Source organism: Convolutriloba macropyga, chromosome 15 (assembly GCF_964194025.1).
Source record: "Convolutriloba macropyga chromosome 15, txConMacr16.3, whole genome shotgun sequence".
NCBI classification, from domain to species: domain Eukaryota; kingdom Metazoa; phylum Xenacoelomorpha; order Acoela; family Convolutidae; genus Convolutriloba; species Convolutriloba macropyga.
The window spans coordinates 38,728,163-38,745,134 of record NC_134482.1 but is presented as its reverse complement, the minus strand read 5'-3'; the positions used below and the strand labels follow the sequence as shown (position 1 = coordinate 38,745,134).

General features: G+C 33.6%; 1 protein-coding gene across 1 annotated transcript in view; it reads left to right on the top strand.

The window, feature by feature from the left end:
* LOC142354741 (uncharacterized) overlaps positions 1 to 14,364 on the top strand; it is a 29,215-nt gene extending 14,851 nt beyond the window's left edge. Inside the window, exon 3 of the mRNA XM_075407123.1 lies at positions 13,583 to 14,364. Within this exon, the coding sequence (XP_075263238.1) occupies positions 13,583 to 13,977 (395 nt within the window). The 3' untranslated portion in view covers positions 13,978 to 14,364. The remainder of the gene's footprint in view (positions 1 to 13,582) is intronic.
* The last annotated feature ends 2,608 nt before the right edge of the window (positions 14,365 to 16,972 follow it).

Below are 16,972 nucleotides of genomic sequence, written 5' to 3'. Positions count from 1 at the left end.
TTCTCTATAGGTTATAATCATATCACATACAAAATATGAGAGTTGTTTATTTTGGCACTCATCACAACTCCAACACCAAGCCTTATCCTTACACTTGTCACATTTAGTACCAATCATTTTTATAGTATTGAAAAGATATATAAATAATTTTTCAAATTTTCCCTTTGAAAAAGACTCATCTAGAAAACAACGGAATCTTTGATTCCAGAAGTGAACAACCCCTATCTGCAAATGAACAAGTCTAATCTGGAAGTGAACGACCCCAATCTCATGGACAAGTCCAATCTGGAAGTGAGCGAGCTCAATCTCATGGTCAAGTCCAATTTGGGTGTGGACAAACTCAATCTAGTGCTAGTAGCACAGCTTTTCAAATGTTAGAAAAAAACAAACCAAGGGAAGAAATCAAACCTGTAGATTAAGAAGAACAAAAGAGGGAAGCAGAAAAAGGTTTAAAAGCAATCAGAAGGTTTAATCAAATGAATGAAGGAATAAAAGAGTTGCATGATAAACAGGTTACAAAATTAAAACAACAAGATGGAGATATGCGTGAATCATTGCGAAAGGTTGAAGCAAAATATTATCCAGATTTAGATACAGATTCACGAAGTGGTTACACCAATAGAGATCCAGATAGAGATCCAGATAGAAATCCAGATAGAGATCCAGATAAAGAATCATCCAAAGACTTAGATCAATCTGGTAGTGAGCAAGCTCAATCTAAAGATTCAGATAGAGATTAAAATTTAGACTCAGATAGAGTATCATCTTCATCTATTGATTTTATCTGTACTCAAAAACCAAAAACTAATAAGTTTCAATGTGAAGCTTGCAATCAAGAAGTAACTCAAAAGAATTATCTTAGACACATTCAGTCACTTAAACATAAAAATAATGTACGATTATATAAAGGAAATAAAATTTTTGAGAGTACTAATGAGGATGGAATAAAAGTTACTAATGAAAATATAGAACAAAAGATAGATGAACAGTATTCTGAACTAAAAGGAATAAAGTATTGTGGTATTTGCGATATGTATATTGAAAATAGTACTGCTTATAATAAATATGTGACAACATTAAAACATAGGAATAATGTAAGACTAAATGATGGAGAGATAATAAAGAATGGAGATAGGTTTGAATGTATAACATGCAAGACCAGTCTAAGTCAATATAGTGTGGAACAACTTTTTAAAACAAAGATGCATCTAGATAATTGTGAGGGAATAACTAAAAAAATAACCAAAGACAGCTCAGGTTATTCTGATATATGTAATACTAGATATAACAATAAAAATGAACACATTGAATCAGATGAACATTAAGAAAATGCTAAACAGAAAAAACTTGTTGATGAGAGGTGGCGAGATAAAGTTCATGAATTTTGATTAGATCATAACATGAAGCATAATCAAATAATGATAACAAGTAGTAATTATGAAGATATTAATTAATTGAATGTATTAGAGGCAATGTATAACATACATCCCCATATCAAATTTAACAACTTTGATGTAGTTAAGTATACCAAAACCTACCGATGATATTTTAGAAGAAAACGAATTCACATTTAGACTAATGACTAGACAATATAATGGTCCTCAGGACTTGAATATGTTGAATAATGAACTAGAGACTAGAGTGCAAGAACAAGAGATGAATCAATCTGGTTGGAGTAGGCAAAGATTTATCAAAAGAACAAGGTATATATATATATATATATATATATATATATATATAGGTTTCATCCCACAGGTGGATGTACAACTGGGTTACCATTCACATCTAGATATATACTTAATAAAAAGAACACTGATAATAAATAATTATTGTGATGTTTAATTGCTTATCTACATCCTGCTAAAGACCATCACTATAGAGTTGGTAATTATAATAAACCAGAATATATTAATGAGTTAAAACTACCAAAGACACCACCTACCTACTGACATAAAGATTTGCAGAATATACAAGAATTGAATAAAGATAAAGTATTATTTATTGTGTATAATCTAATTAAAAATAAAACTATTAATCCTGTAATAATCAATCATAATGATCCTAAAGGTTGTAATATTCTATACTGGGATAATCATTATCTACTATGTAAAGATGTAACATTCTTATTAAGAAAATCACCTAAACATAAATGTTATCCATGTCTAAAATGTTGTGTATCATTTCTAACTGAACATGCATTAAATAAACATTTATAGATGTGTAATAATACTGGAAGAAGAACATTCCATAAAGATGAACATCTAAAGTTTGATGCGTTCCATTATCAAAACAGAGTACCATTTGCTATGTATTATGATTTTGAATGTATAATAAAAGATGGTAATAAATCAAACAAGAATAAAAAACATCTTCCCATTGCTTGTGGTTTATATATAAAAAGTGATTATCCTAATATATTAGAAGATAAGTATGAATTTTACTGTGGTGAAGATGTTGTTGATTGGTTTATAGGAAAGATGAGTTATTATAATAAATTATTTAAAGATATATTTAGTATAAGTATTCCAATGAAAGAAGGGACTATTACTCCACTTACTGCTCAGTGTTTCTACTGTAGAGAGAACTTGGGTACTGAAATTCTAAGAGATCGCGATCATCTAAATGGTAAATTTAGAGGTTATGCTCACATTAAATATACCCTCCAAGCTAAGAATACATTTGTACCAATATATGCATTTAATTCTATTAATTTTGATAATCATTTATTTATAACTAAACTAGCAAAGAAGATTAGACTTAAAATATTAACTAAAACTGATGAGAATTATATTAGTTTTGATATGGGTTATGCAAAGGCATTAGATATGTTTAGGTACTTCCATCCACTTAGCTTAGATGCTATAAGTAAAACATTGAGTAATAAAAAGTGTGTAACATTAAACAAATTTGGGTTAGAGAGACGTAAAGGTATATTCCCATATGAATGGTTTGATAGTATAGACAAACTACATGAAACAATTTTACCACCTAAGGAAGCATTCTATTCTAAGTTGAAACAAGGTGGTATTACAGATAAAGTACATAAGCAAGCAATAGATTGTTGGAATAATACTGGATGTAAGACAATAAAGGATTATATGATGTTATATCTTAAAACAGGTGTGTTATCATCAGTAGATGTATTTGAGAAGTTTAGAGATAAGTGTTTAAAATATAATGAAATAGATCCTTGTTACACATATTCTACTCCTGGATTAACTTGGTTATGTGGATTGAAATATACTAATGTTATACTTAAATATTATAAAGAAAATACGGTTAATATTTATGATACAACACAACATGGTATCAGAGGTGGGTTAGCTTCAGTATTATGTGATTGTCATGTAAAATGTAAAAGTAAAGAAATAGATCCTGAGTATACAGGGAAAGAGAGTTATTTAAAGTATTTAGACTTTAACTCATTATACGCTTCTGCTATGGTTCAAGCTTTACCTACTGGTGAGATCAAAGTATTTTACAATTCAGAAACTGGTTTCGCAGATCTCGACTATACTCGATCTAGCTCTAATACTGGATATATCTATACCATTGATATAAAGTATAATGATGAGTTGAACCAGAAAACAAAGAAGTATCAATTCTTTCCTGAAAAGACTAAAGCAAACATTGATCAGTTAACAGATTATCAAAATGAAAACAAAAAGAAAGGATATAAACCTAATGAGAATTTGATGTGAAAGTTAACAGATAAGGAAAACTAGGTAATAGATGGAGAGATGTTAGATTGGTTTTTAAGTAATGGTTTAAGATTGGATGATATTACAATTAGGCAAAAGTTAGAGTATAGTAAGAGTGAATGGTTAAAGCCTTATATTGAGTTTATATTCAGAAAAGAAAGGAAGCTAAAGCTAAGTGTGATAAATTGGGACATGTATTCTTTAAACTGATGAATAATGCCCTCTACGAAAAAACAATAGAAAATATATACAGTAGTCAAGATGTAGAGTTAGTTAATGATGTAGATAGATATGTTAAATTAGTAGAAAATATTGGTTTTAAATTTGTTGTAGAGTTTGATGATGATCTAGTAGCTGTACATAAAACAAGAAGTAATGTTAGGTTAGATAAGTTTAACTATATTGGTTTTGTTATATTAGAAACAGCTAATCTGTTTATGTATAGAGCCATATATGAATACCTCGAAAAAGAGTTAGATTGTAGTTATCATTACAGAGATACTGATAGTATATTTATAAACAAATGTTCCATTGGATAGTACTATAGAAAAAGAAATGAATAAGATAAAAGGTTTATTGCATAATAATGAGTTAGGTAAGATGAAAGATGAAATACCTAATGATACTATTATAGAAGCTTGTTTCTTTAAAGCTAAAGCATACTGTTTTAATACAGTTAAAGGAGAAGAAAAGAAGTTAAAAGGAATAACTAAAGTTACTATTAGAAACCAAATTAATTTGGAAGACCATACTAATGCTATATATGAAGGTAAAAGTAAATCTGTAACTAATTATACTATTGATAGCAAAAGGCATCATTTAGAAACTAAGGAACAGTATAACATAGCTATAGATCCATTTGATGATAAAGGTATTAACAGTAGTAGTGGTGAGTTTAGATTCTACAACTAATATCATATAAATATTAGCAAAATTTAAAAATTTATAAAAGAGTTAAGCTGGTTTTTTTTGCGCAAGTTGGTTTTACGTGCTTTTTACACGGTCTCACTAGTTTTATACTAGTATCTGGGGACGTCCACCGGATTCAGTGGGGATAAAACCCAAACTACCCGTCTGATAACGGTTAATTACCAGCTTAACTCGACACTAGTGGTTTGCACTAAGTGAGAAAAGAAATGATAGTTTTTAATTGTATAAGAATTGGAATATAGAGTGAAATATAAATGGAATTAGAGTAATGTGTATATGGAGGCTGTCCCGCTGCCTCTAAGGCACGGAGGCCTCCATATACACATTACTCCTGTTCTATGTCAATTTTCTTGGAAAAACATGGAGTTTGTTTGTTTTGCTCTCTGTGTCAGTTTTGATGAAAGCAAATTTTTTTATAAGTCAGCTCCTACTGTATCGAAAAAATTAATAAATTTACCAGGATAATCTCCAATAAAATTGTTTCCTACTTTTTTTCATACCCACTGATGTTGACTCCTCCGTTAACAAACTGAAAAGAAAATTTGGTTTCTGTTTCCAGCTTCTGTCAGTATTTGTTTTCCATAAAAATCTAACATCTTCCCTCGAAATATTTTCTTCAACAAATCAGACTGCTTTTTGTACGCTATATAATAAATTGGGACTTTGTTGTAAAGTAACATTTCAGGAGTTGGTATTTTAAGCTAAAGATTTTCTTACTTCTTTAGCAATCCAGTTTTTCTGGCCCCTTAGTTTTGATTACTTTTGTCGTAAAAATGTTTTCCGTGCCTCAACTCGTCCCTCATTTTATTATCCCTGCAAACCTGTTAGTGCCACTTTTTAATTATCGGCCTCTCACTGATTCAAATATTTTGTGAAGAACAAAGTTGAGCTTGATGAGATGATTAGTACCTAGTTTATTTCAATTTCTTATCAGTTTTAGAAAACTTTCAGATTTTGTCTCTCATTTCAAAAACTCTAACTCCACCGTGTAGTAGTCGCTGATTTTTAGTGTTCTCAGTAAAGCATTTGCTTTGAAATTATCAAAAAAAATCAATACATGTTTTTGTCTTAGTTGTTTCGCGCGTTGGAGTTTGAGGGTCTCCAAAAACCAAAGCCTTCATAAATTATCATCCTCAATTTCGCCTTTTTTTCAGATAGAAACAAAAGTTAACAATCAAACAAAGAAAAGTACGGGATGTTATACTTAGTTGATCAAAGTAGAACGAATGTTTTTAAAGGTTTCCGCGTTTGTATCGGTGGGCGGAATGTACAAACTGGTCACTGAGTGTGTTTTAAGCAAGTTTTAAACTTCAAACTAATCGCCTGCAGCCTGTTTGTATCAGCCGTTACCATTATTTTCTTTGTCATAATTTTGGGTACAAAAATACCAACATAACCATTCCCTTTTTTCTGTTGGATATTTTTATATGGAGGTAGTTTTGCAGGGCAAAAGAATTGCTTTCGAAGCTATTTTTAACCAAGTTTCAGTGAGGCAGGTCGCCCTTGGTTCAACCTCTGTTTGACAAATAACAATTTTGAGTTCGTCAAACTTTTTTGTTAAAGAGCGAAAGATTTGAAGAAGTATCCACTCCTTTCCTGTTTAACTAGAAGTGTCTTTGTTCTTTGAAACATTCTCATGTTCTTTTTTCTGCGTTTATAGCATTATGACTCACTGGTTTTAATCAGGACATCATCCTAACAGCGCATTTTTTTAACTGGAAAAAAGCACATGCAAAAAACTAATACTTTTGAGGACAAAAAAACCAGAAAATTTTAGGAAACTGCCAGAGAATTGATCAGGAAAGATCAAAAGAGCAATAAGTACTTGATAGTTTTTTTAGAGTGTTCCTAGTTGCTTTAAAAGCTCCGCGGAAATAGCAGACTCTTTTTTAGGCTTCATCTCTTCTTCTTCCAATATTTGCAGGTTGCAGAGGTTGCAACTAGGTTGAAAGGCACAAACGGAGATCACTGACAGGTTCCTAGAAGCCTTAAAAAGTAATTTTATCAATATTCAGCTAGATTAATCAGTTTGTGCTTTGTTCTTACCAAGTGTTTCTATATTCCCGCGAGAAATCAATTTAGTTTTGAACCGAAATATTTGAAAACTCACTAAATTTAATCAAAGCAGAACGGTTAAGTTGGTATACTAAGTTCACATAAGTTCCACTACTCTCTACCGAAGCAGTGGCGTTTGTTTTGCGGTGATAATTTTTCGTTGCCGTTGCGGTCAGTTGCTTGTATTTTTTGATAGCTTCTAACTTGTCCAACTCCTAAATTTCTTGTACTTTGCCAAACTTCGTTTTTTCGCGTCCAACATGAACCAAAACTGAGACCACACAATTGTTGGCGCTCGTGATCATGTCTCGTTTGTGTGCCTCGTTACGTATTCCCTGTTCACATTCAGGCAGTGATTCGTATATTTGAACATTTATTTAATCATTTTTTTTTAATTCGAAGACTCCTGCGTTTCCTGAATATATAAATTTTTCCTGGTAGAAGATGAAATTACAGCTAACAGTGGAATTTATTGTGACATTGTTACTGAATAATAGGTAGCAAGCTTTTATCAATTTTAATGAATTTTGATTTCAAAAAGTAGTTGAAAAGAATTCAGATTGTCTCAGGCGACGTCTACGCTTTCCCTTGCTTCAAATGGGGTATTGGAAATAAGCACACAGTCTGGATTACCTTTCCTGAGATCAAAGGCCATCGTTAATGTTTTTGAGTTTCACGTTATTTAGCAATTTCTTGTTCTTGTTGCTCGGTTTTTGAGTGAAAAAAAAACGAACGTCCATGCTTTATACGCTCACCTTTTCAGAATTGCAAGCCACAAGACTCCCATCGCAGTTTGAGGATGTCACTTCCATCTGCATAACACAGCCAAAAGTAAAAAAGTAGAAAGAAGGAGAAAAACGGTTAAATGTTGCAAAGTGCAACGATGATGTAATCTAGTTTAAGGTTATATTTCATATCGATAGTCTTGCTTTAGGCTTCTGCTAAAAAAACGCGTGCTTTTAGAAATTAAACTTGAAAATCAAAACCGACTGAATTGTGTGAATGCGTGTGTGATTTAATCAGTTCCACTCAAATACACACCCGTGTTCCCCGACCGAAGCTCAGGGTCTGGGCAAGCGGTTCGAGCGCACAATTGTCTGGACCATGGTATGATTTAGGTCTCATCAAAAGTCAACTCGTGTGATTGGAGGGGTACTTCGGTCTGGAAGATCTGATCATAGGCGGAGAGCTTTCATATTTCGCTAAAATTATCAGTATCAATAGCTTATTCGAGGTGTCAAATACATCATCTAATTTTGAATAATGACATCTTTAGTTTTTTGAAGTTCTATTAGGCGCAATGCTGAGTGTCCATATAAGTTTTCAATGATCTCTAATATCGTTGCAATATTCAATCACTTCTTATGAAAGTTTGAAAATTGAGGCTATCTACGTAACCACTGGTTAAACTTGGGCCAGACAATATTCAGAGAGCTGGCCATTTCACCATTTTAATAAAACAGAGTTTCTTGCATCCTTTTTTGCACTGTTGATCAAATTTTTCAAGGTTTTCTCAAATTACGAAAAAACTGTAACAACCAATTCCATTATACCAATTCCATTTTGTCAAGAACTGACATTTTTTATTTTAACACAACAGTAACAAACTGTTACAAAAAATTTAGCTCTTCTATACAATGAGACGATTATTTTAACAATTCAGTTATTAAGCATGCAGCAAAAATCTCACATTTTGTTATCGCTTATCTGAAAAAAAGTATCTAATATTTGGCAGGAACTCTCGAAAGAGCCATTTGAAAACGTGAGCGAAAGGTTTTTTTTCCAGAAAGTGTGTGTGTATGATTATATATATATATATATATATATATATATATATATATATATATATACATATATGTGGGTGTGTGTGTGTGTGTGTTCGTGTGTGTGTGTGTGTGGTGTGTTTGTGTGTGTGAGTGTGTGTTTGTGTGTGTGGTGTGTGTGTGTGGGTGTCTGTGACAGAGTTTTGAAAAAAAAACACTTGAGTTGATAAATGCCTCATGAGACTTCTTTCCTAAGCAAGATCCGAAAAAGTACGATATGAAAGCAACAATATAGTCCAAGTTTAAAACGTGTAGTTGTTTTTGGTCGTAGTAAATAGCAGAACCCCGATGGAATCTATAGAACGACCAAAAATTTCAAAACCCTTTATTCTCGAAGGGTCTCTAAGCAGTTACCGAAGCAGCCTTTTTGAAGAAAGTATTTCTTGCTAATGGTTCTATACAAATCATTATTTGTATTAAACAAAACTAAAATAAGTCAGAAACCTTTGCCAAAAATTATTAAAAGTTTTACTAACTGGAAAACTTATGAAGTTTTACAGGAAGACTATCTGATTCAATACTGTAACTCAGTTGCGTCAGTTACGGGAATGAGCAAATGCGTCCAAATCAACTGTGATTTCAATCAGGAAAGAAACAAAACAGTTAAGAAAATCACTTTTTTAAGGACCCATGATGAAAAAAATTGGAGATGAACAATCAACTGCAAAACGAAAGAGAAAAAATTAATAATGAATAATCTAATAGCAAAAAAACAGCCAGAGAATTTCAGCTCAAAAATTTCTGCTTGTTCTCTCAAAATAATCTGTTTTTTGGGTTTATTAAAGACAAACTTATATGACTGAGCCTGAACAAACTTGGATCTATCATTATTTTTTTGTAGCCACAACTTGTGCAGTTTATATATCACAATACTCTGTAAAACAGAATTTCTCCTAGTAATCTGGGGCCACAAAAGAACGGATCTCAAAACCTAACGAAAAGAATTATTCTAGATAACCAAAACTCTGAGCCTCGAAACAAAAATTGTTTCGACTCCAAATGTAAATAGTGTCCTAGGACTACAAAGTACCGAAACAAGAAAAAGCTTTTTGGTCAACTTCGAACAAATCTTGACTATTATGTTTTCAGAAGTTAGTGTGTAGGGATGAGACCACAAGTGAATGTCATCAAGGAAACCCGTGACAACGATTAAAGCACCTCATAAAAAACTCAATCTGCAGCATAATAAAAAACGTTCAAGTTAGACTGCAGTTAGATTTGTCCATAATTAATTAGCATGTAAATCAAAGGTCCAACTTCAATAAAGGGATACAACGTAGTACAAGAAGTACTCCAACATCAAAAAACTGAACGACGTTAAAACTGCGGGGAAACAAGATTGAACCTTCACCTCATTACTTGAATACACTGCATTTTGTGCCCTAGAATCGGGCACTTTAAAATTCTAGAGAACTGCAAAAGTAACTCAAAATCGGTAGAAAACGAATCTGAAAACTTTTTAAAATATGAAAAACTATTGCGTCTTCTGAAACTAACAACTCTTCAAAATGATACCAATAACCCCTTGTTCTATTGAAGCTTTTCCAGCATAATCCATATATCCTGTCGGCGCAATCAACAAAGGTGGAATTAAATCCATGTTTCTGGGGCGAGAAGCAGTGACGAAAACTTTGCTAATTACCAATCTTAACAGTGATAAAGAACGTTGAGTGTTGTGTCTCTAGAATTTTTCATATTATTGATGTTTGTTGGTAATAAACAATTCTATGGTTTCTTCGTAACTACGATTTAACCGTTCAATTTATTTTTTCCCACAAATTACAGAAAGTAGTAGTAATATTATTACGATACCAATCTGCATTATTATACGATTCCTTTTTGAAATCTTTCAATCACAATTCAAAATATAATTTTCAGATTTCGGAATCAGTGTAATTTGGCTAAATCTGTTGGGATAGAAACTATCTAAATGAAATCCATAAAATTAAAAGATACTTTGGTACATGAAAATGGACTAGACCAGCGGGGGGATTTGGTTGATAATGTGAGTGTATTGAGGAAATAATTCATCGCTACAATTGGAATTGTTACTAATTTTCATGCGTTCTTGTTAAATAATGTCAATTTTTTTGAAGTTAATTTTTTTCACCCCACGTAACAGCGTTTTTTATATTATTTCTTTTTGACTCCTCGGGCCACGCTTTTTGAGTTTGTAATGATGGATTTGTATCTATGCGACTCAAATTTGCATTTTTCTTCAATTTATTTAGTTTCTATGCTGCAATTTGGTCATATCCAAAAATCTTTCCGCTTGTTGGGGCACACTGTTGGTACCATCCTCCTTAGATTTTTCTTTAGCTGTTCACATTTGTAATTCTTTTTAAACCTAATTCCCGATTTTGTCTTTAAATTTGTTTTTTCGTATTTCATCTCCGTGTTTGGTATAACTTAACCCCAGTTCCTCAATCCCTTATCTGATCACATGTCATTTATCTGATATCTAAATCATAATCTCTTCACTTTACTGCAAACTTTTTTTTACAAATTTCGATCAATTCACAAAGTGAAATTTTAATGACTTCATTTTTGTTCATTTAATCAACACCTGTTGCGATAACAGCAGTTAAATAAAATGCCAGTGTGATAATTTTTAATGCCCGATCGACACTGGAAAAACAATTCAGCATTAGACTACGAGTTTCTCACACTCTTTTCTCGCCACTGTTACAAAGTAAACAGTGGCGAGAAAAGAGTGTGAGAAACTCGTAGTCTAATGATGGAAACAGTTTGATAAAAAGTAGTCTAAAAAACGTGAGTGGTGCATGTGGTGCGTGTTTTGTGTGTGGCGTGGGTGGCCTATGTGCGGTGTGTGTGTGTGTGTGTGTGTTGTGTGTGTGTTTATGTGCGTGTGGTGATTGTGTGGTGTGTGCGTGGTGTGTGTGTGTGTGTATGTGTGTGTGTGTGGTGTGCTGGTGAGTGTGTTATCTGTGGTGTGTGTGTGTGTGTGTGTTATCTGTGGTGTGTGTGTATGCGTGCGTGTGTGCGTGTAAGTGTGTAAGTGGGTGTGTTTGTGTAGTGTGTGGGTGTGTGTGTGTGTGTGTGTGTGTGTGTGTGTGTGTGTGTGTGTGTGTGTTAGGTGTGAGTGTGGTGTGCTGTTGAGTGTGTGGTGTGTTATCTGTGGTGTGTTAGTGTGTTATCTGTGGTGTGTTAGTGTGTGTGTGTGGTGTGCTGGTGAGTGTGTTATCTGTGGTGTGTGTGTATGCGTGCGTGTCTGCGTGTAAGTGTGTAAGTGGGTGTGTTTGTGTAGTGTGTGTGTGTGTGTGTGTGTGTGTGTGTGTGTGTGTGTGTGTGGTAGGTGTGAGTGTGGTGTGCTGGTGAGTGTGTGGTGTGTTATCTGTGGTGTGTTAGTGTGTGTGTGTGTGTGTGCGTGTGTGTTTGTTTGTTTGTGTGTATGTGTGTGTGTGTGGGGGGGGGGGGGGTGCGTGCGTACGTGTGTGAGTGCGTGAGCGTGCGTGTTGGTGTCTCTGTGTGTGTGTTTGTGTGTGTGTGTGTGTAATTGTGTGTGTGTGTGCGTGTGAATGTCTGTCTGTGTGTGTACGTGTGTGCGTGCGTGAACGTGCGCGTGAACGTGCGTCTCTGTGTTTGTAAGTGTGTGTGTGTGTGTGTGTGTTTGTGTGTGTGCGTGCGTGTGTGTGTGTGTGTGTGTGTGTGTGTGTGTGTGTGCGTGCGTGTGCGTGTGTACTTGGGTGCATGTGTGCATGTGTACGTGTGTGCGTGCGTGTATGTCTCTCTGTGTGTGTTTGTTTGTGTGTGCGTATGTGTGTGTGTTTGTGTGTGTGTGCGTGTGTTTGTGTGTGTGTGTGTGTGTGTGTGTGTGTGTGTGTGTGTATGTGTGTGGGAGAGGGGAGGGGTGTGGGGTGCATGAGGGCAAAATGAATAACAGATCCAAAGAAATATCACTTACCTTTGAAAGTGTAATTGTCCACAAAAATAAAAATGAGAAACCAATGAAACTTTGTTCAATTTTGAAATGATCGCAGCAGGTGTTGATTAAAAAAATTATCACACGGTTGTTATCGCCCTCGAAGTTATCATAACACCTCGGCTTCGCCTCGGAGTTTGATAACTTCTCGGTGGCGATAACAACCGTGTGATAATATTCAATCTGCAATTCAGTCTTAATTTCTTTGTCCTTAAACTAATTCAAGATTTCTGATGTTCTGTTAAAACTCTCAATCTTGAGACTCAAAACGTTATTTAAGTAAGCCATTTAAACTGGAGTGATTTCCCCAGCAAATCAAGCATTTCAGATAAACTAGGTTTTTGTGGCTCAGGAGCAGAACCATCAAAAATAGCGCAAAATATTTATTTAGGCTATACTGCCGAAGCTGGTTGTTTAATTGCGTCGCCAACACAATTTACTCAAACCTTTCTAAACATTGCGCCGGAAAAGTAGCAATTACCCAGTGAAATGAAACTTGATACATCTTGCCAAGACATGCAAGATCTTGATAGTCTTGACAAAATGTGGATTATCTTACAAAGATCTTGATAGGACGAAAATTCTTGGTAGATCTTTGTAAGATCTTGCCATGATCTTATGAAGCTGTATCAAGAAAAATTATTGATTAAACTTGCCAAGATCATGGTTAAACATGGCAATATAAATTTCACTGTATTTGAGAGGCTTAAAAAGTAAACAAAGTGTTTGATTGCTCTTTTCTTGGACATTATATTTTCAAGTTGCTTTTTTCAAGACTTTTCGCATTTAAACAAACGTTTTTGTCCTCGGATTCTCGAATCCGTTTCTGTTAGTCATATAATATATTAGTCTTAATAATTGTTGCTTAATGTTATGATTTCGTGCTAATTCATGTTTTTGGGTGCTATTGAATTTTGAATACTTGGTACATCTTGCCATGTCATTGTTAATCTTTCTTGGAAATCTTGGCTAGATCTTGTTTCTTGACACCCATGCAAAGATCTTGCAAGTTTGTACATATCTTGATATTATCTTGCCATATAACATGGCTAGATCTTGGCAATATTTTCCATGATTAACTTTACTTAAAACTTTATTTAGATGTAATCATTTTCCCTAGATTTTTTTAGTTGCTGTGGTGCCTTTGGGTCACATCGTAAAATCTGCTCGCTGTATTGCCAATGTTATCCTCGATGATTCTGTGTGCAAATTCAGGATACGAGCAACTCAAATGGATCATACAAACTGCTTGATATTCGCTACTCGAGTTATAACTCAGCTTCAGTTCTGCCCTGCCGATGTCAACTTGTGGTATTGGCACAAGTGCCTGATTGAAGCAGGTTGGGATGAGGCCTTCGCTGATTGCGTAATAGCAGTTATGGGCGAACTGCTCCAAGTCGACTATCTATCTGAAAAACGTGCGGATGCCTACAAACGATTGAGTGGAATGGTCACGCCGGAAGCGGCAAGAGCAATAAGAGATGGGCTTCCGGGGTTTATCCTCTTTGATTGTCCTATCCTATAGAGAGGAATAATGATAACTTTTTAATGTTCAATTAAAGCCTTAATCATCGCATAATCGTAATCTTATGAGTGACTTCAATGGTTTAATTATTTTCCCCTCAACACTTTCCTGTTTATTTGGCATCATTTATAAATAATAATGCTCTGTCATTTAATATGATACAAATAGTTAAAAAGACATTTTGCAAAGGTTCGGCGAAATTCTTATGGGAACAAATTGTTTCAAATCGTGTTACGGAAATTACCGATCGAATATACAATACACAGACGGTAATTTTGACAATCATCAATTGACATTCATCATCGATTGTAAAGTTATGTAATCAGTCATTTATTTATTTATTCAATCAATTAGTGATTAATAATTCAATTAAACTTTCAGAACATAGTTATTAAGGGTAGCGATTTGAGATATGCAATGTATTTCATTTCCTTTCCTTCCAGGATAATGAGCATACAAATTCAGTGCCGCCCAGGCGCACTTGCTTTACCTACTAACATTTTTTAACATGGTAACACTATATATATATATATATATATATATATATATATATATATATATTGCTATGCAACAAGGCGTCTCGGTAATGTGCGTTCGCAAATAATGTTCCGATTGTGTTCATCCGCATTTTTGACTTAGTGGTCTCTCAAATGTGGAAGAAATAGAAAACTTTGAAACCTTCAAATATTGTTCAACAAACCAATAAAAGAATAGAGTAATGCCGCAATAGAGTGTTGATGAAACCTGCTAATAATGAAACTACAAGACAAGAGAAGCTTAAACGTCAAGTAAAACAAACATTGATTACACTCAAAACTCGATTTATTTGTTTAAAAGAAAACACAATGATAAAATGAAAAAGGCATCAGATAACAAATTAATTTTAAAAAATCTCTCCTCAAAGAGACTCCGTAATGATTCGAAAAAAGCGGCAGCGGAAAAACTCAAAATTTTTTCCTTTTTTAAGCCATTATTTTCAATAAAAATTAGATTTTCACTCGCTGGAAAAAGGATACGGCCAGTCTTTACAGATAATGAGCTACCTATTGAATGAAAGGAGATGAAATGTGACAACGCTCAAAAATCCATTGAGATATTTTAAAACAATTACTTTCAAAGGTACTGAAAACCAAAAGCTTTCAAATAGAAACAAAAGAAGGATAACTTGTAATTCCTTAGGAATTCATTTAGGCGCGTTTTTAGTGAAAAGACAGAAGAATCCAATAGGAATAGGCACGTAACCGAAAAGAACTCAAAATTTAACAACCTATTTTACGAAATGACAGTATTGAAGCCCTTAAAACTATGATCATTTAAAAACCATTAAAAAGTATGATCAAACTTTGAAATTGCTTTATTTCTTCACTGGGTCTCGTTTGATTATTAATAAGTCGGCTTTAAAAGGGTCCAATGAGAAATAAAAAACGAAATAAAACATGAAAAAAAGACCAGTTTAGAAAACAAATAATAATATGAAAACGAAATGTCACTTTCAGAAAGACACTTTCAACAAAAAAATGCTTGGTTCAGCAAAAATTGATGACACCTATCGATAACGATACTCAATTAAATGATGTAAAAATCAAGAACAAACAGCAGAGGGTTCAAAAATGCAGGTATTAGTTGAAAACTTTGCAACTGAAGGCCATTAAAACCACTAGCCATAATATGGATTTATTGAATTGGTTCGTTCTGAGCCATTACAAAAAAAACAAAAGAATTTCCTGAACCATTTCAAAAAGAACCAAGAACAAATGTAAAAATAAAACTTCTAAAAAATTTTGCAAGATAACGGTTTCGGAGCCGTCGGGACCAAAATATATATTCACAAAAAACATTAATTTTGTTGCGAATTATATAGACGTCTGCTGGACATGTAGTTTATTTAATATATTGTGAAGCAAAAAAAATGAAGCTAAAAAATGAGCGAATATACAACAATCACAACTGTTTTTAACAAAAGTCGTGGTACCAAAGCCAAGAAACACCATTAGGTTAAGTTAAAACCAATATAGAAAGAAAATCAACCTGGAAAAATTCCCGCTGTTTTTACGGAGACAATGCTTCAGGTCAACAGAAGTACGATATAAAAAGGCTTCTTCAGAACGTTTGATGATCATTTTTTAATTCAAACATTTACAAAGTCAGAAGAGCCATAAGAGATGAACTGCAAACAAGTAGTTTTATTTGCGCCTACTAAAGAACTCACTTCGATTTTCCGATTAGACATACTAAGTCATGACTCTGTAAAAAATATAAAAGAGCCAGCGAAACACAAAATTCGATTAAAGTTTTCTCTGAAAAAAAAATATTTTAAAGCCCTAAAGACAATGAGCGCGTACTCAAAGGGTTAATATTTCAAGTAAATTGGAGCTCATTCTCATGTAAATTAGAACTGTGTTGATTGAACGCGGATTTGAAAATATTTTCGTCAGTAATGAACTTAAAAAATTAGGGGTTAAATTGTGTTGAAAAAAATTTGATGCCTCAATACAATCGGCATGTATTTGTTTATGAGAGTCCAGGAAGACAAAATGGCCACGATATAGTTTTGTGTCAGATTTAACACATAATTTATCCAAAAAAAACTTAAATAGAAAGTCTGGCATATGAAACATTTCAATGTATCAAAACAAATATCCGATTTCAATAGGCCAAGAAAGGACCAATTTTTGTTGAGAAGACTCTTTTAGAAAACGGAAACAAAGAAAGCCCAGTTTGCGTTTTAAATGGATTGCTTCAGCAGTTTTCAGGTTTGTTTTCCTCGCAAACTTCAAAAAAGCGGGCTAAAATATCAAATTTCTGCCCCAAAATTTAGCACTAGCGCTAATGTTTATAGGTAAAAACACTCACAAAATTGTTTACAGTTAAAAAGATTTTAGCAAAATTGACAAAGGTTTGAACTAAAAATACGGCAAAAACGATTAAAATGGAACAAAATTGGTCTACTATTCACAAAATGTTAAACCTCGATAAACTCCCGAAGAAAACAATT